This window comes from Belonocnema kinseyi, chromosome 8, assembly GCF_010883055.1.
Source record: "Belonocnema kinseyi isolate 2016_QV_RU_SX_M_011 chromosome 8, B_treatae_v1, whole genome shotgun sequence".
Lineage (NCBI taxonomy): Eukaryota > Metazoa > Arthropoda > Insecta > Hymenoptera > Cynipidae > Belonocnema > Belonocnema kinseyi.
In genome coordinates, this window is record NC_046664.1 from 68381596 (window position 1) to 68401474 (window position 19879).

The 19879-nt window shown below is 26.7% G+C and overlaps 1 protein-coding gene across 5 annotated transcripts in view; it reads right to left on the reverse strand.

Annotated features, from left to right (window-relative positions):
• LOC117177695 (multidrug resistance-associated protein 1) overlaps nt 1–19879 on the reverse strand; it is a 94101-nt gene that overhangs the window by 36879 nt on the left and 37343 nt on the right. For 4 of the 5 annotated variants that reach the window (XM_033368553.1, XM_033368554.1, XM_033368551.1 and 1 more), the window contains 4 exons: nt 17452–17953; nt 12774–12942; nt 11015–11141; nt 7118–7334 (listed from right to left, as the gene is read on the reverse strand). In XM_033368553.1, coding sequence (XP_033224444.1) covers nt 7118–7334; nt 11015–11141; nt 12774–12942; nt 17452–17953 — 1015 coding nt within the window. Of the gene's footprint in view, nt 1–5365; nt 5587–7117; nt 7335–11014; nt 11142–12773; nt 12943–17451; nt 17954–19879 lie in introns of all 5 variants that reach the window. The other variant, XM_033368555.1, reaches the window with a different exon arrangement.

Genomic DNA, 19879 nt, shown 5'->3' on the forward strand with positions numbered 1-19879 from the left:
AATAAAATAAAAATTCTTAAGAAATTTTCAAGATAATTTGTTGACATCTGAAATATTCAGAAATCTTTTTGAATTTTCTCGAGAAACCTAGGAAAATCATTTATTCAAATTATAATTTGTCTAAATTTTTTTTTTCTTGCCTAAAATTTGTTTTGGATGAAAATTCAAGAATTTTGTTTAAAATTAGTCTTTTTGGTTTAAAAATTCATTACAATTCGGTGGAAATTCTATATTTGTTAGATTTAAGTTGCAAGTGTTTGCTTTAAAATAAAAATATTTATTGGTTTAGGATTCAACTATTTTATTGAAAATTCGTCTTTTTGGATACGTTCAACTCTTTTTGATTTAACATTGAAATATTTCTGTATTGAAATTTAACTAAACCTTTTTCCTTGAGAATTCATATTTTTTGTTCAAAATTCAACTACTTATTTGCAACTTAAGCTACTATGTCAAAAAGTAGTTATTTTTTTGTGGTTAAAGAAAGGTCACCATTGTTGGAAGAAAATGAATCTTCTTGAAACAAAATTGACGTATTTGTTTGCAAACTAACTTTTTTGTTGAAAATTATTATTATCGAGTTAAAAAATAACCTTTTTTTAGAAGATTGGTCTTTGCGAACATACTTAATATTTTTTGGTTTAAAATACAACTAGTTGAAAATTAATTTTTTTGGCTGAGGATTCAACTCTTTATTTGAAAATTTGTCTTTTAAGATGCATTCAATTATTTCTGGTTTAAATTTGAAAACGTTTGGATTGGAATATCAACTATTAAAATTTTCCTTCATATTCCATCTTTTTTGTTTGAAAATTCAGCTATTAGTTTAAAGGTGAACTTTTCTTTGAAATTTTGATTTGACTTTTCTGAAATGTTCAAAAATCTTTATGAATTTTATCAAAAATCGTAGGAAAATTATATTTATAAAAAAAAACAATAAACCTAAAACATAAATAGTTTTTCGAAATTATTTCGAAATTATCTGTGCTTTTATTCTTCTTCTATTATGCTGTATGTAATTTTTTATTTACTGTTATGCAGATAACACTAAATAAATAAATATTGGTGAAAAAAATGTGCTTTAAAAAATAAGCTTTGCTGCTGAGGTGATAACTGGAAAGAAACTTTGTAATAACACACTTTGTTAGTTTTTTTTTTGTAGAAAAAGAAGATTTTCTAGAACACGAAAAGCATAAATCGGCTCACTCAGCTAGCTATTTGAGAATTGGGTAAACTTTTTATCATACCCGAAAAAAATGGTTGATCCATAGTCCTAAGACCATCGGTAATCTATTATCAATAGTATCGACATCTTTACCAAGGCGATTAAGATTTCGACCCACGGGAGTTTGATCAAAGAATAGCATTGGGGCCCGAAAAATTATATTTATAGCTTCAACAAAAATTTTTCGGGACGCAACTATAGTTCCTAATGCAACTGTGACAGACTTCGTGGAGATCATCAAGCCTAAAATTCAAAATTGTCGTTTGAAATAATATACATTTATTAAACAAATGTATACGAATAGATCATTTTTTGTAATTTTTATTACTAATGTATTTAAAAAGAAACGTTTCAATTCTTTAAAAATACAAATATAAGAAAAGCTGTTTCCATTCGCCTCTTGCGATCAGTTTTCTGCTACCTTTTCGTTTAGAATCTTAAAAAATATACCTTAAAAATCCCTAGACAGTTTACTTAGAATAAAAAAAATGGGTTTTAATGGTGATATTTAAAACCGAAATTAAAACCTAAAAATCAAGAGCCCAAGATTCTGAATTTCTTAGATTTCCTCTACTTCAGAATGTAATCATTATTTTAGAATGATTTTAGAACACAAAGTAACCATCGCCCACATATATTCATAACATGACGCAATTATCGCTCCTAATGTGATCAAGCCTAAAATATGACAAGTGCGAATGGAAATACTGGTGTTGGGCATTGATTAAAGCATTTTTTCTGTAAGCTACAACATCGATATCAGTATAAATAAAATAAAGTTAAAACATTCGATACATTTTGATTTAGCAGAGTGATCAATGCCTTCAATGATGTGCGTGAGGAAAATTGATAAATTGGTAAAATTCCAGTGCTTTAAAATATAAGCCTGTGAAAGGAAACGAATTACGAATTTATTGTTAGTGCTGCATTCTCATCAAATTGATTAAAGGTGTTAAATTCTACCTCTGGGTGCTTATTAAATTCTTGGATTTTGGATTCAACCATCAGGGTGTCGACTCTTCGACAAAATTCTTCCTTTTTATTATTGTTTTGTATTCCATTAATAATAATATATTTGAAAACATCCAAGTTAATAAAAGGCTTATCAGTTTTACAAAATACTCAAAACAAGCATCCTGATATTTAAATTTAGCGCCAAAATCCCATCATATCTAAGGCCACGCTTAAACATAACTTTTAATTTAGAAGACACACTGGCGCGAAATTTAAATCGCAGTATTCGCTTGTCCCGTTTTAAAAGTTCAGATAACGATTTTTCAAAGTGGACACCCAATGATTTTCCAAAGTGGGATTTTTTTCTCTTACAAAGGGAGTGCCGGGTAGTGTGTTTTTTATTTTGATTCCTAACTTTTGTAACTAAAGGTCATGACCCCAAAGTAAAATTTCGAAATTCCTAGGATCCCATATTTGGCCAGTTTCGAGAAAAACGAAGGTGGTGCGTATGTTTGGTAGTTGTAAGGTTGAGGGTTCAATTTTCGTTACCTACACGTTTTTCCAATTTTGCTTAGTTTTTTATTGATTAAAATTTTCAAATATTCAATTCCCTTCTAAATTTTGTTAAAGTTATGAAAAAATCAATTTAAAGTAGAAATAAATTAAACATCTTATTTATAAATAATTATTTATATGAAATAAATTGAATATCTTATTGAAAATATAATATTTCGTTAATGTTCTCATTTTAACATATGTATGCAAATTTTAAACAAAATGATATAATTAATAGCATTCATAGAAAATAAATTAAACATATTATAAAATAAGCATGCGAACAAAAAAATGTATTTTTAATCAGATATGAAATTTTTTTCATGTAACCAAATATTTGTAAATGATGTTACATTTATATTCATTTTATAATTGAAGGATGGCAGTACAGAACTAGATAACCAAAATTTTGATCGAAAATAGGTTTATTGCATACGAAATTCTTAAAAACTCAAATTACATTTAGGTAAAAGAATTTTTTCGAAACCTCATTTTCTGAAACAATAATTTTAAAAAAACATTAATGAAATTTTAACAAATTTAACTCTTTTAAGTTAGAAATATTTTTTTTCCCTTTCGGCATTGATATTTCTTCAAATTATTATCATTTATTGAAAAAAATCTTTTTTTTTCAGATTTTTAGCAAAAAATGTATGTTATACTTTGATTTCGCGATCTTCAATTCAAATTTCCTTGGAATAGGATAATTTTTTCGAAACAAACCGTTTTTATTTTTATTTAACATGCCCACATCTCGGAAGTATGCTTTTACTTTTGCAAAAAATTGCTAATTCTATCTTTAATAGCATCCAAATCCGCAGTGAAACCTAGTACAATTTTAAATTATTGTCAACTTATACATCTATTTTTTCAAAACCTTGATGACTTTTTTAATTACTTATTTATATAAGATACTTAATATCTCGGAAAAATGATTTTCTTTTATTTTTAAGCTGAAAATTCAATTTTATATCAAAATCCGCAGTCAATCCTGGGCAAATTTTAGATTATTGTCACTTTGAGATTGTCAACTTCCACATCCATTTTCTCAAACCTTCATAACTTTTTTAAATTACCTTATACGAGATAATATTTTGGAAAAACGATTATATTTTATTTTTAAAATAAAAATTAAATTTTGTCTCGAAATCCGCAATTAAACCTTGTCAAATTTGTGACTTATCACTTTCAGATTATCAACTTCCACATCCAGTTTCTCAAACCTTAATAAATTTTTAATTAGAATTTTTTGGTTTCAATTCAGTAGAACTGCAGCTTGGCAGTGAACTTTTGTTTGATATTTTTATTGAGAATGGGAGTCTCATTTCGCCACATGGTGCCGAAAAATAGAACTAGAAAGAGTTCGTGCAATTTTAAACATGTATTTTAATTTTTGCATAAAAGTGTTTTTACGATTGTTTCGTAAAGTATAAAACAATGATAGGATACTAAAACCAAATATTCATCAAAAACAAATATGGTTTTAGATATAATTTCCATCTTATACAGTGAAAAAACACATTTTTGTGAAATAGGTTTAAAAAAAAACAATTATTTCATTATTTCATTTGAGTTTCAATGCATTGTAAGCTTCATTTAACTCTAATCTATGTAGCGACATATTTTATCCATATTATGCCAAGGATACGAATAATAGACGACTGGTATTTAAATACGAATTCTATTTTAACTGTTTGCGTAAATGCCAACAAAAAGAAAAAACTTCGGGTGCGAATTCGCACCAATGTATCTTTTGAGGGTTAAATAGTAGATATTTCATGTATAAATTAATAAAAATTTACTATGAGTTCATTTCTGCTTCCAAAATAAGTCCATTTAAATTTATAATCTTTTGAAAAACACAATAAAGAGAACAATAATTGTTTTTTTTTTAAGAAAAATATTTCTGTAAACAGTGTGGGTTTTCACTGTATAATATGTAAATTCCATCTAAAACACTTTGTTTCCAATAAAGACTTATTTTTATTATCTAATAAATACTTTCAACTCCAAAAAAAAATTGTTAAAGCACTTTTATGCACAAATTGAAATCCAGGTTTAAAAACGTGCCTATTCTTTCTAGTTCGAATTTTTGTCACCAGGTGGCGTATTGCAGTTTAACCATTCCAGATAGTGAATTCAATTTTACAGATTGTTTTTTTGTTCTCCTGAAAAAATTCCATTTCGTTGGTTATCTAGTTCTGTACTGTGACAGACTTTGTTTAAAGTGAAAATCGCTTTTTGTCCGCATAGTGACCGTATGGGATCTAAAAGTGTAGTACAAAATTAAATAGTATTTTAGCGTCAGATATAATTTGCTCTTCGGAGCGCAGGGTGGAGTGGTGGTCGTGCTGTGGTCAACGGTGCTTTAATGACCGATGGGGGCCGTGCGGTGGGAATTGGTGGTCGTGCGGTCTCCGACAAAAATTATAAATCCAAACAAAAATAAGATATCTGGCACTCCCCTTGTGATAGATCTACTAATAAATCGGCATTATTTGTATTAGTTTAACACAGTTGTACCAATTGGTGGACCATTTGGATTTTAGTACGTTATCACTGTCGTGAATTTCTTACTGCCTAGAGGGATTCAAGTATCACTCTTGAGATTTACTGAAAAGCCTCACATACCGATATCAGGCATAATAACCAAGCTCTAATGGTGTGTGGCAAGACATTGTCGATGACGTCAACGTCTTTTCCAAAACGATTAATTACTCTGCCCGATGGTGTCGTGTCGAAAAATCCAACGGGCAATCGCAGAATGCCAAATAATAACTCCGAATGGAGCAGCTTACTGCTTCGTAGGCACCCAATGGCCATACTTATTTGTGAAAAACACACGAAAAATGCTGAAATATATTTTAATTACACCGATCACTTTTTGCTGAAACTCAAATTATCCCAATTTCTCATAATTTTGTGCTACACTACTGGAAAAGAATTTTATGAATCAATTGGTGCGGTTTTCAAGCACTCAAAAATATTTGAGAAATCTCGACAAGATTTGAACAAGTCTTTAAATATCAGTTTTTTAATAAACCTCTTTTATTCTTAAATTTAATGAAAATAAAAAAAAGGGAGCAGCAGCAACATTTTAAACTTTTCAACGCAGACGTTGCAATGTTAAATCGAATAGAACGAAATATTTGAAAATGATTTTCGAGGCACTACTCTATAGGCTCTAATCTACAATAAGTTCACATAAGTGCTGGTAGGAATTGTACATGCATGTAAATTTTGAAATTCAGACGATTTTAGTTCTAGTTTTAAAAAAATAATTTCCTAACTGAAATTCCAAAATATGAGATATAAGTAAACGGAAGCTGTAAATAAAAAATAAAACACAAAGTGAAATAACCCTAAAAATACAATACTAAACTTCATCTGAATTTCAGAAACAGGCTTCTAATACCTAATGATTGTGACGATGAAAAATGAATCGGATTTGCTTCAGCGTATCCTACGAAACCACATAGACATTCGGGTTTTAGAAATCGAGATAGAAGTTAATAGATCGATAATTGAACCACTGGATGAAGATACCAAATTAAAATTCTAATATCCTCTATTTCTAACTTCAAATTTACTTTTTTTTAATCGAATTCGTGACTCATTTAAAATTGGGTCTGTTCTGGATCAACTCGACTCGTCAATCCATTCAGCGTTTCAATTATAAAAGTCACAGCAAACCACACTGGCCCTAGCTTTTTGTTAAATAATGTCTTGTGAGATGGATTTTATTCAAATATCATGAGTTATGGCATGATTTGAGCCTCTTTCTTTCTTAGACTTTCTTATCTAGACCTGTCAAAAATCTCATCTGAAAAACTTGTCACAGGCCAGACAAATTCTCTTCAAAAAAATTTCAAAATATAGTCTTTTAAAACTGAAGTTCAAACAAAATAATTGTCTATGATACACGATTTAAAAACACTTATCAAAAGCTGCTTCACTTTATATAAAGTGTTGATTTTTACGAATAGTGAAATACTCGTACTTTTATTTTTAAAATTGATTATCAGACTGAATGTTCAAAATCAATATAAATATCAATAATATAACATCTTAAAAATAAAGAAATTCTGAATCATAAAGTCGCAAGAAGTGCTCCTGAACATGAATTTGAATGGTAGTTTGTTTTGTGAGAAGCAAAATAAACTAATTTCACACAAAGAATGAAAAAAAGAACTGGTTTGCGAAATGATTGAGAATTCGTAAATCGTAAAAGTTTCACCAACAGGCAGATGAATTATGAGGTCAAAATTGTAGACATTCCGATGTAGCTTTGCAAGTTCGTAATACTTTCAGGGAATTTATCTACATCTATTCAATTGTGTTAAGCTGTATGTAAAGCAACCCGTTATTCTTGAAAACACTTACCTTGTCCCAAACCCAGAGCACCATAAACTCCTAGATACATGTCAGTATTTACTGTTCCGTTTTCAGTCTTAGCATATTCATTATCGGTGGACCATTTAGCTAGCCAGACGTTTGATCCGATGCTGAACGACTGGAAGATGGCGTTCATCACTATCGTCGAAATCGATAAGAACCAGCCAATCGATCTCAAATAGTGTGAATAAACTCTCCATTTTACCTAAAGAAGTGACAACATTACATGAAGAAAGTATTGGATTAGCTCAAAAATAATTATCAATCATTCAGAAGATTTTTTGTTCAATTTGAATAAATTATCATTCTAAGTAGGAACCAGTTGGAACATCGGATCACTTTCGGTCATAAGAATTACAATTCTGAATTTAGGAAGGGATTTAAAAAAAATCCCCTCTGCATTAGAGTTTAACATATTTTCGGAAATTTCCGTTTCATTAAAAAAATAGTTTGTTCCAAGTAAAATTATAATTATTTTCGGACATTCCCTGCTTAAAAGTCGAATTACTCTAGATTACATCTATATAAAGATTAATCTAAATTAAAAAAAAAAAAACTAATTAGATCAAGTTTAAACCAAATAGTTGAATTTTTAACTAAAAAAGATCAATTTTCCACTGAACATGGAAGAGATAAATTTTCTCTTAAAAAATGAAGTTTAAACAAAATAGTTACATTTTCAACCAAAGAGATAAATTTTCAACGGTAATTGGGAATGGTGGTCTACCATTTCGCTACATGGTGCCGAAAAATGGAACTAGAAAGAGTAGGTACAATTTTAAACATGTATTTTAATGTTTGCATAAAAGTGTTTTTACGATTTTTTTGTAATGTATAAAACAATTATTGAATACTGAAAAGAAATATTCATCAAAAACAAATAGTTTTGGATAGAATTTCCATCTTATACAGTGAAAAAACACATTTTTGTGAAATAGGTTAAAAAAAATATACAATTATTTCATGTGAGTTTCAATGCATTGTAAGCTTAAATAAACTTTAATTAATGTATGTGGCAACAAATTTTATCCATATTGTACTAAGAATACGAATAATAGACGACTGGAATTTAAATACGAATTCTAACCTAACTTTTAGGTCAGATTTTTAAATAGTAAATATTTCATGTATAAATTAATAAAAATTTACTTTGAGCTCATTTTTGCTTTAATATAAGTCCATTTAAGTTTATAATATTTTGAAAGTCACAATAAAGAGAACCATAATTGTTTTTTCTTTTAGAAAAATATTTCTGTCAAAAAGTGTGGGTTTTCACTGAAATTCCATCTGAAACACTTTGTTTCCGATAAAGATTTATTTTCATTATCCAATAAATACTTTAAACTGCAAAAAAAAAAATGGTTAAAATACTTTTATGCACAAATTCAAATGCATCTTTAAAATCGTGCCTATTCTTTATAGATCGAATTTTTGTCACCAGGAGGCGTATCGCAGTTTAACTATTCCCAAAAGTTAAATTTTGATTCAAAAAATACTTTTATAAACAAAACATGATAATTTTTCAACAAAATAATCCAATTTTCAACTAATAGAAATAGATTCTCCATGAAAAATGTTGATATTTCAACCAAAAGAGATTTTAATTTTTAGTGGAAAACAGCTCAAGTTAGCCAAAAATGAAAATTTTTTAACGAAACAGTCGAATTTTTTAACCAAAACAAAAAAATGGTAACAAAATAGTTTCTTTTTGAACAAAATAGATTAATTTTTATCCAAATAGCTGAATTTTCAATAAAATACATATAGCTTTTTAACCAAAAAAATTAATTTTCTACCGAAAAATACGAATTTTCAACAAAATTCATAAATTTGCAAACAAATAGTTTAATTTTCAACTAAGAAAGATAAAGTTACAATAAAAAAATAAATGGTTAAATTTTCAAACAAATAAAAAACAACAATTTGGAACAAAAAATGATAAACTTTCAAAGAAGAACATTATTTCTACCGTAAAAGACGAGTTTTGAACTAAATATATAAATTTTCAACTAAAAAAGATACAGTTACTATCAAAAATTAAATGGTTAAATTTTCAACAAACAAACAAAAATTTTGAACAAAAATAATAAGCTTTTAAACAAAAACATTATTTCTACCAAAAAAGACAAGTTTTGAACTAAACAGATAAATTTTCAACGAAATAGTTAAGTTTTCAACTGAAAAATATAAATTTATAATAAAAACTGGGATAGTTAAATTTTTAGTAAACAAAATTATTCAACTCAAAAGAAAACGAATTTTCAACAAAATAGTTCAATTTTCAACTAAAAAAAAATTGATTCTCTTTGAAAAATGTTGATATTCCAATCAAAAGAGATTTAAATTCTTAGTCGAAAACAGCTGAAGTTAGACAAAAATGCCAAATTTTCAACGAAACAGTCGAATTTTTTAACAAAAGAAAAAAATACTTTTTAACAAAATAGTTTCATTTTGAACAAAATAGATTAATTTTTAACCAAATAGGCGATTTTCAACAAAAAACATAAATTTTTAACACAAAAGATTAATTTTGTACCGAAAAATACGAATTATCAACAAAACACATGAATTTGCAACCAAATAGTTTAATGTTCAACTAAGAACGATAAAATCACAATCAAATATTGAATGGTTAAATTTTCAAAAAACAAAAAATTTGAACAAAAATGATAAACTTTCAAACAAGAACATTATTTGTACAAAAAAAACGAGTTTTGAACTAAAAATATAAATTTCCAACGAAATAGTTGAGTTTTCAACTAAAAATATAAATTTATAATAAAAACTGGGGTATTTAAATTTTCAGTAAATAAAATTGTTATTCAACTCAAAAGAAAACGAATTTTTAACAAATTGGTTAAAATTTTCACTGAAATAGTTCGATCTTCAACTAGAAAGATGATTTTTCAAGCAATAAGTTAAATTCCGTACCAAAAAAACATTAATTTTTTAACAAAATACATGAATTTTCAAACAAATAGTTTCATTTTGAAGAAAGACGATTAATTTATAATCAAAAACGAAGATTACAAGAAAAAATTATAACTAAGAAAGACAAATTTCCAACAAAAATGACATAGTAAGTTTTCTACCAAAACAGTTTAATTTAAAACCCAAAAAGACGGACTTTCTGCAACAAAATTAATTTTGAACAAAATTGTCGCATTTTCTACTGAATGCTCGGCTAAAAATAATGAATTTTTAAGCAAATTATGGATTTTTAACGAAAAAAATATCAATTAGGAACCAAAATTTTCAAGCAACAACAAATTTTCAAAAAATAGTCACAAATTCATTTACTTTCCAAAATTGCCATTTGAAAAAATTCCAAAAATTTCCTATTTCCTGATTTTCCAAATCAGAATTTTACTTATTTACAACATTTTCTATTAAAATTAAGAAATATAGTAAATCCCGTTTTCCACAATTTGGAAGAAGGAAACAAAATTTAACTTGTAAGAGGATTTGTTTTTGTAAATTCGCTTTTTCTAAATAAAAATAATAATTATTTTCAAAAATTCCCATTCAAAATCAAAATCATAAAACTTTTAGAAACTTTTCTATATCAAATCCAAATTCAATTGAATTCTGAATATCCTTGTCCCAAGAAATATAGTCATTTCACTTCTCTAAAATTGTGAAGAGGGAAGTTTCAAATTGTGAGAAATTCTCACTTGGAAAGGGAGTTTTTCTTGAAATTCTCTTTTTCTAAATCAAAACACCCTGATAATTTTTTAAATGATATATCTTTTGAAATAAAAAAAATTTTCAAATAACCCTAATCTTTTTTGGGAATGGTCGTGGCTTGGTTCACCGAAATTCGGTGAGTGCAGACCAAATTTTGTCGGTATGCCTAGACACTTCGTTTAGGAATTCAACACTTACACTTCCAGTTTCGGTTTTTTCAACTTCTATAAGTTTCTCTCCTGTTTTACTCTTCGATGTATCGTTTTCCTTGACGCTGTTGCTTCTCACGAGACTTCCTGAATGATGACTTTCTATGGACTGGGCTCTGTTCAAAAATAATAAATATAAAACGGAACCAGAAATAAATTGAAAAATGAAATTTTATATAGAGGGAGAATTTTGACTTCTAAATATTATAAATAATTAAATAAATATTAATTCAATCAATTTAATTAATTTAATTACTTTAAAATCTTTTCAATATCATTGATTTCTTTGATAAGTTTCTAAAGTCCTTTGAAATTTTCTCAAATCCTATGAAATTTTTGGAAAATCCTTAAAAATGGTTGAAATATTATTAGATTCGTAGTAAATTTAGAAAAATTAAATGACATTCAAAATAATTGGATGAAATACCTTAGAATTCAAGGTGAATTAAAAAGACTTTAGCTCAATTCAAATAAATCAGTTGCAGGGGCATTTGAACAAATTCAGGAAAAATTCGTAAGAATTCAGAATGAATTCAAAACAATTTAAGTTTAACCCACATCACTGGAATTTTTTTTTAAATCCATTGACTTCAGTAAAATTAGTGTACACTTATAAGAACTAAAGAGAATTTAACACACTTTGATGAAATTCGTAAAAATTTAAGTGAATTCAATCAAATCTGAACAATCAAAATATTTCCATGGATTGCAATAAAATCGGAGTCAACAGAATTCAGGCCGAATTAAACATTATTTAAGTGAATTAAAGATTTAAAAAATAGAAGAATATGTATTAGAAAAAAGAAAATGTAAAGAATTCGATCAAAATCATCAAAATTCAATTGAATTGAAAACAAGTCAAAAACATATTTTTATAGATTCATTTAATCTATCAGGTTTGGAGTAAGTTTAGACAAATTTATAGAATTCAAAAGAATTTGATGAAATGTCTAAAAAATGAAAGTGAGTTTAAAAGGTTTCAGGGTCAATAAAAAAAAAAATCAATTTAATTAAGTAAAATTGGGTGAGTTCAGAAGAATTCAAGTAAATTCAAAAGAGCCCCGGGTAAATTCATACAAATTCCAGAGGTGTCCAAAGAATAAAAAAGTATTTAGGATCAATTAATAAGAATTTCGGGTGAATTCCGAGTGAATTCAAATTATATGCAAAAAAATCCCAAATATTTTATTGATTTCAGTCAAATTTGAGTGAATTTATTAGAATTCAAGGAAATTCAAGAGAATTCCATGAAATTGATATGAATTTAAAATGAATTAAAAAGTATTCAGAGTGAATTCAAAATCCAAAAACAGTCCATTAAATTCAGTGGATTTCAAGGGAATTTTAAATAATTTAGGGCGAATTTAAACCTTTCTTTTTTGAAATTTTAATAATCAGACCTCATGAAATCTATAGAAATTCCTTTTAATCCCCAAAATTCCCTTTAAATCTTATTCCATTTAATTTAATCCCTAAAGTTCATAGAAATTTGTTCAGATTTTCTAAAATCCCTTAAAAAATTTTGAAATCCTTTCACACCCTTTTACAATCCCTTGAAATTTTGATTCTGAATTGAGAATTTTTCACTTCCTACAACTTTTAAATATCTCAATCTTGGATTTGAGACGGATTTTAGCCGAAAATATTGAATCAAAGTGCTTAAAAATATGCGTAGAAATAATATAAATATGACATACTCTAACTGCAATAAGAATGATTGTGAAATTCGGATCAAAATAAAAAATTACCTGTGCAGAGAACCGTTCAGGGATTTTTTATCAGCCGGCTCTCCAATATTTCCAGATATTTGAGTCTTCGCGTGTGACAATTTCTGTTGCAGTTCGTCAGATCCAATCGTGGTTTGAAGACTCTGCGTAATTTCGTCCAATTCTCCTTCAGAAACATCTTCCGGTTTTACTATTAAAAAAATTTTCACTTTCTTATAACATTAACATTATTAACGTTAACTTAGAGAATAAAAGTAATTCATAATCAATCAAATAAACCGAGGTATCTAACGCTTCTTCAACAAACAATTCCAGGACTTTTCCAGGATTTCCTGGACGAAAACATAAAGTTTTCCGAATACCTTTTTTTACAGAGAAAAAATACTTCTCACGAAACATAGAAAGAATTCAAATTCTAGTGAAAATAACGAAAGTGTGATGAGCAAATATGCTCATACATACACCTCCAAAATCTCATTTTACGGCAAAAAACTGCTTTTTTGCGGTTGTTTATTTTATTACGATAAAAATCACAAAGTTACAATAGAAAATATTTCGGAGTCTCATTTTTTCCTGATTTTTGTTAACTTTATGAACAATTTAATGACATTAATTTGTTTGTTATCCAATAATTTTTTTATATAATATATGAGTCCAATTCCGCGTGTAAAGGGCTTCTTCTATTAGAATTGGATGAAATCGGACTATATTTTCGAATTTTAGGCCGCAAAACTTCATTTTCAATATTCCCTGACTTTTCCCTGAAAAATTTATCGTTTTTCCTGACCATTAATATTAAAATACCAGAATTTTAGTCTTGTAACATTTTTAAAACACAATCTTTTGTAAACGGAATAAAACAATTTTTATTTTTAATTTGATTTACTTCAATACAAAAAGAATATATTTTTCAACTATAAAAGATAAATTTTCAAATAAAAAAAATTCAACTTGAACCAAAAACAGTTGCAATTACAACAAAATAATTGAATTTGTCAGAATACAGTTTAATTTTTAACGAAAAAAGATGAAATTTAATCTAAAAGAACAAATTTTCTGTCCAAATAGATGAATGTTAAAAAAAAGTGGAATATTTGCCCAAAAAAATTACTTTTAACAAAATACTTGAATTTACAATAAAAGAATTAAGTTTCGAAAAACACAATTATTTTTAGCATTTTATAATAGGAAATAGAAATTATATTTATTCAAATTACATAAGAAGCAAGGAAATTGGCATCACGGTTGCTGGGACGTTTACTTTAAGATGAATTTTTAGCACGATAACTTACATTTAAAAAAAATTACAAACTTTTAACGAAAAATTAAATTTTCCATAAAATAATAAAATTTTTAATCAAATAATTAAATGTTCAAGCTGTTATGAAAATGAATTCTCAGTCAAAACGATTAATTTTCAAAACAAAAAAATAAGTTTTCTAACAAAAAGATTAATTTTAACCGAATAGTTGAATTCCTAAGAAAAATTTCGTTTTAACAAAAAATTTGAGTTAAAACTGCAGTAAAAAAATTAATTTTCCATAACAATTTTTTTTTAAGAAAGCAGTTAAATTTTCTATTAAAGAAACGAATTTTCAACTAAAAAGATATATTTTTAATCGAAAAGTTGCATTTTCAACCTAAGAAAATGAATAACGTAATAAAACGACGAATTTTTAACGAGATTAATTTTCGTACAAAAAAAAAATTCAAACAAAAAAGTTAGAATTTTCTACAAAAATTGAATGAATTCTTAACGAAGGATATAGTAGTTAATATATAAAACAGATATTTCAACAAAAATATTAATTTGCAACAAAAAATGGAATATTTAAAATTTCAGTAAAAAAATTTTAAAAAAAGAGAATTTTTAACATTGTAGTGAAATTTTCTACCAAAGAAATAGATTTTCAAGCAAAAACATAAATTTGTAACAAAATAGTTGACTTTTCAAACTATGAAAATGCATTCTCAAATAAAACGGCGAATTTTCAACAAAAAATGGAAGTTAAATTTTTTAAGTAAAAAAAAATTAATAATATGATATTTGGATATTAATGCTGACATTGATTTTATTTAGAAAAAAAGAATTTTGAACGAAATAGTTGAATTCTCTATAAAAAAAATTAATTTTCAACCAAAAAGATGCATTTACAACCAAATTAAAAAAAATTAATTTTTAACAAAAATGTAATAGTTCAAATTTAAACTAAAAAAGATTAATTTTCCCTAACAAAATTTTTTTAAAACATAATAGTGAAATTTGTAATCAAAGAAATGAACCTTCAACCAAAAAAATTAATTTGTTAACAAAGTGGTTCTACTTTTCTACAAGAATTTAAACTTTCAACCAACGGGATGAATTTTCAACAAAAATGATAAATCTTCAACTTGAATAGTTAAATTTTCAATTAAAAAAAATTAATTTTCAAACAGAAAAAAGGAATTTTCAAACAAAAAAAAATCAACTTTTGAACAAAATGATTGAATTTGCATTAAAAATGACTCTTATCAAAATTTCCTGATTTTTGCAAGATTACATTAAAAAAAATGTAATTAAATTGATATTAAAGTTAAAATTATTCGAGAATAAATGAGAAACTATGAACTATTTTCTGTTGTAGCTTCGTGATTTTTCACCCTGATAAAATGAAGAATCTATTGTTAAAAGGTGTCTGTTTTCTACTTTGAAATAAAACAAAAAATTAGAAATAGAAAAAAATATGGCGCAGCTAGGAATTATTAATTACATAAGCCTACCAAGAACCGGTTCAGCAGAGAATAACTTTGAAACCCTATTTTTGACATTAAATTAATCAAAATTCTAGGGCCATGATCAAAATTGAAGGACTTTTTCTGTTGTTTTTTTTTTAAAGTAAAAAAATATTTAAGGCCTTTTCCACTATTTCAAAGATTCTCAGGACCAGAGTGACTGTTTTAATCGAAGAAAAACATTCCCGGTCATTTCTTGGCTTTTCCCCGGCTCACAAACACTTTCCACGGTCAATAAAATAAAAAATTACGAACACTAAGGCTAAACGTTTTTCCATTTGAAGTAATAAAAAATAAGCTAAAAATTAAAGCACTCAAAGTGGAACTCTCGAGTTTTAAACTGTCAAATTTGAAGTTTAAACTTTTTTTATTTCAAAAATGTTGTATTCAAATGATGGATAGAAATAAAAACGAATAAAATGGAAGATACTAGAACTTTTCAAATGAACAATTTTAAATGAAATGCAGATAAACTGAAAATTTTTGAATTTTTAACTTTTATAAATTATGTGCCGTTTAAAAATTCATATTCAATTCCATAAATATAAATCTACATTATGATTTTCAATACTCTAAATTAAAGAATCAATCAATGAACTTTAAAAATTTTTTAAATATTATTTTAAGCAATTTGAAGCTAGAAACGTTAAAAATTGGAAAATTAATTTGTTTAAACTGAAAACTTTTTAATTTAGAAGTTAAATTATTTTCAGCTTAAATTATTCCAACATCTTTGAAAATCTTTAAAATTTTATTTCAAAAGTTTAAGAAATCCAGAAGTTGTTTTAAATTTTTTCAAATTTAAAATTATTTTTGAAATTTTTTCCGAACTTCTAAATACCTTTTAAAATGAATCGAATTTTCCCACCATTTTTTTTAAATCTTGCAAATTCAAACAAATTTCCTTATAAACTTCCAGATTCTTTTTTAACAATGTTGGAAATCTTTTCAAATATTCTCTTAAAATAGATTTTCAAAATGAAAAATCATTTTCAATTTACCTAGGAATTTTAAGAAAATGTTTTTATTCTTTTAAAACTCTTCATAATTCTTAAAGAGCTCCTCAATTTTTTGTATAAAATCTGCAAAAATCTTCATTTTCTTTTGAAGTAGGTTGTGGCTATTTTTACCCAAATTACAATGCGAATAGCCAAATTTTGTCGGTATACACTTCGTTTAAATTATTTGAAATCATTTTAAATGTTTTAAATTAATTTTGAATCTTTTCAAAAACACGAAATATCTTTTAAAATTACTCAAATTTTTCTACAAATAATAAGTGTTAAACTGTCTTTTATACATATAAATTCAACAATTTCAATTTAAAATTAATTTTTTTTAAAGGTCAATTAAAATTGTAACATTCAAAGTCTAAAAGATCTTCGAAATTTCAGCGTTTCAAGGCTTTCTATATCAAACAATTTAGTTTCAAATTGTTTAATTTTGAATATTTGGTTTCAATTCATTTCGTTTTGTCAAATTAATTATTGCTCACTTTTTAATCTTAAAAGTACAGATCCGTTTAAAATTACTTTTATTTATTTATATTTAAATTAGATAAAATAAAAAAAAAATTATCCAAAAATGTCAACTTCAAACGCCTTTACTTATTAGTTGTTTAAGTCTTCGAGAGTGAATTTTAAAATTCTTTAAATTAAAAATTTACACTTAAAAATAAAAATCTAAAACGAAAAAATTTGGAAGTAAAAGATTTTCGAATTAGGCATTACGAACTGAATGATATCATAATTGACAAAGATAATTCAACTAATAAGTTTAAAAAACGGTTGATGAAATCGAACTTCGATAGATTTTTCTTCTAAAGATTCGTAAAATTCCCAATCGAAAAATAAATTCACTGTCATTTCACGATTTGCCCCGGTCCAGCGGCCACCCTGAGGACGCTAAACGCACTGAATAAACTCACCTTCCTGAAGATGCTGCACAAGAAATTCGGCAAAAGCGCCTCGTTTAGCCAAAAGCTCCTTAAAAGTACCGATTTCGGAAATCTCTCCATCTTTTAAAACAACGATGTTGTCTACTTTTGGTAAGTACGTAATACCATGAGTAACAAGAACCCTGGTCTTTTTGCTCATCAGTCCTTGGGTTCCAACCAAATTTTCAAAGATGTGTTTGCCAACATGCGCGTCTACAGCACTCAACGGATCATCCAGGAAGTAAATATCTGCATTATTGTAAACTGCTCTCGCTAAAGAAACTCTTTGCTTTTGACCTCCGGACAAATTAATTCCCTTTTCTCCAATTTCGGTTTGATCTCCTGCTGGCAACATTTTCAAATCCGGACCTAGGGCGCAAGCTTCGATGACTCGATTATAGATTGCCTTGTCTAAAGGTTTTCCGAAGAGGATGTTGTCTTGTAGAGTCGCGTTTTGTATCCACGCTTGCTGAGAAACATAGGCGATTGAACCCTGTAAGAGATTGGAAATCAGAATAAATTTCGAGAGTTAAAACACTGTTGACTGATACAGAGTGTCTACTCAAATCCTAGAAAAAAATTCCCTGACAATTACAGGTTTTTCTCCAGGTATCTCAAGCTTTTTTAGGCATAATTTTTCGCGATTTTATTATGAATAAAGTTCTTTTTAGTGTCTAGGAAATTAATTAATATTACAAGATATTCATAAATATGTTACCATGATAGATTACATAAATAATTAAATAAGGCTAAGCCATAATTAATCACGTCTTGAATTTGTCTCCAAAGTCCATGAATTTGAATAAAAATGCAAACACATATTTATTTTATATACTTATGCTTAAAATTTAGAGCACATTTAGGTAAAATAATGTGAGTACTAAATTAAAAATTAACTGAAACCGTTTCAAATTCCTAACTGTACAAGTAGAATTTTATATTTTCAAAAAGATAGATGAATTTTTAACTAAAAAGTTGAATTTCCAACCCAAAGGATTCATTTTCTACCAAAAAGGCGATTTTTCAAAAAAATAAAAGCATTCTCAATCAAAGAATTGAATTTTCAAGTGACAAAAATCAAATTTAAAAAAATTCAAATTGAACTAAAAAAGGCTAATTTTTAACCAGGTTGTTAAATTTTCAACCAAACTAATGAATTTCCAACTCAAATAATAAATGTTTATCTGGAATAGGTGAATTTTAGAAACAAAATACATTAATTTTTAATGAAATATTTGCATAATCGATCAAAAAAAGACAAAATTCGATTCAAATTGTTGAGTTTAAAACTAAAAAAGATCAAGTTTCAACCAAAAATGGAATCGAAGAATCATTTCTACCAAAGGAGACGAATTTGATAGAGAATATATGAATTTTTAATTAAAAAAATAAATAAATTATCAAACATCAATTCAATAGTTACATTTTCAGTTAAACAATTAATTATCAAACAAAGCGACGAATTTTCAACTGAAATGATAACTTTTCAACTAGTCATTAAATTTCTAACAAAGGGGTTAGTTTTCAACCCAGAAGATTAATTTCTACCAAAAAAGTCAAATTTTAAAATAAAAATGATCATTTTTCAATCAAATAATTATTAGTAATATTGCCACTTAAAAATTAATTTTATAAGATAAAAAAACAAAAAACTAATTTTCAACAAAATATCTCATTTTTCAACCAAGGAGATGAATTTCCAGTTGAAATAAAGAATCTTTAACAAAAAATTAATTTTTACCAAAGAGTCACTCTCAAGCAAGTAATTAAATCTCCATTTAAAAAACATGAACTTGGAGCAAAAAATGAATTAGTTGATATTTCAAACAAATACTTGAATTTTCTATAAAAATTGATCAATTTTTAATCAAGAACAAAATAGTTGAATTTTCAGTTCAAAAAATTGATTTCAAACAACATCAAAAAACGAATTTTGAAAAAAACTAGAAACTCTTACGCGCGCGACCCACTACTTTAATTGTAATTATTCTATTTGGAAATTAAGATCAAGAAAATACCACGATAATCATTTTTACTTTAATAACTTCTATTCATACACGACTTCGCATGGGTACCATATACGACGAAAGACCGGGTGGTGTACTCGAATTTTGAAAACCCGACTAAACTCAGGAGGTGGTTTTCTGCATTTTTCCTCTCATCGGACCAAACGTTTTGGCGAATGCGAGTACTTCGAGCAAACTCGTATGTAGCTGCATTGTAACTAAACCTTAGTAAAAAATGACCCTATTCGTTAGAAAATAGCCAAATTGTAAACGTTTAATGAAACTTCTTTCAATAATTAATAATTCTGACAAATTTAACAAATAACCTATAAAAGAGGCATCACAAAGACAATCTTAGTTAACTTCGTAAACAAATTTGAATGATACCCAACTCTCAATATGTTTATGAAAAT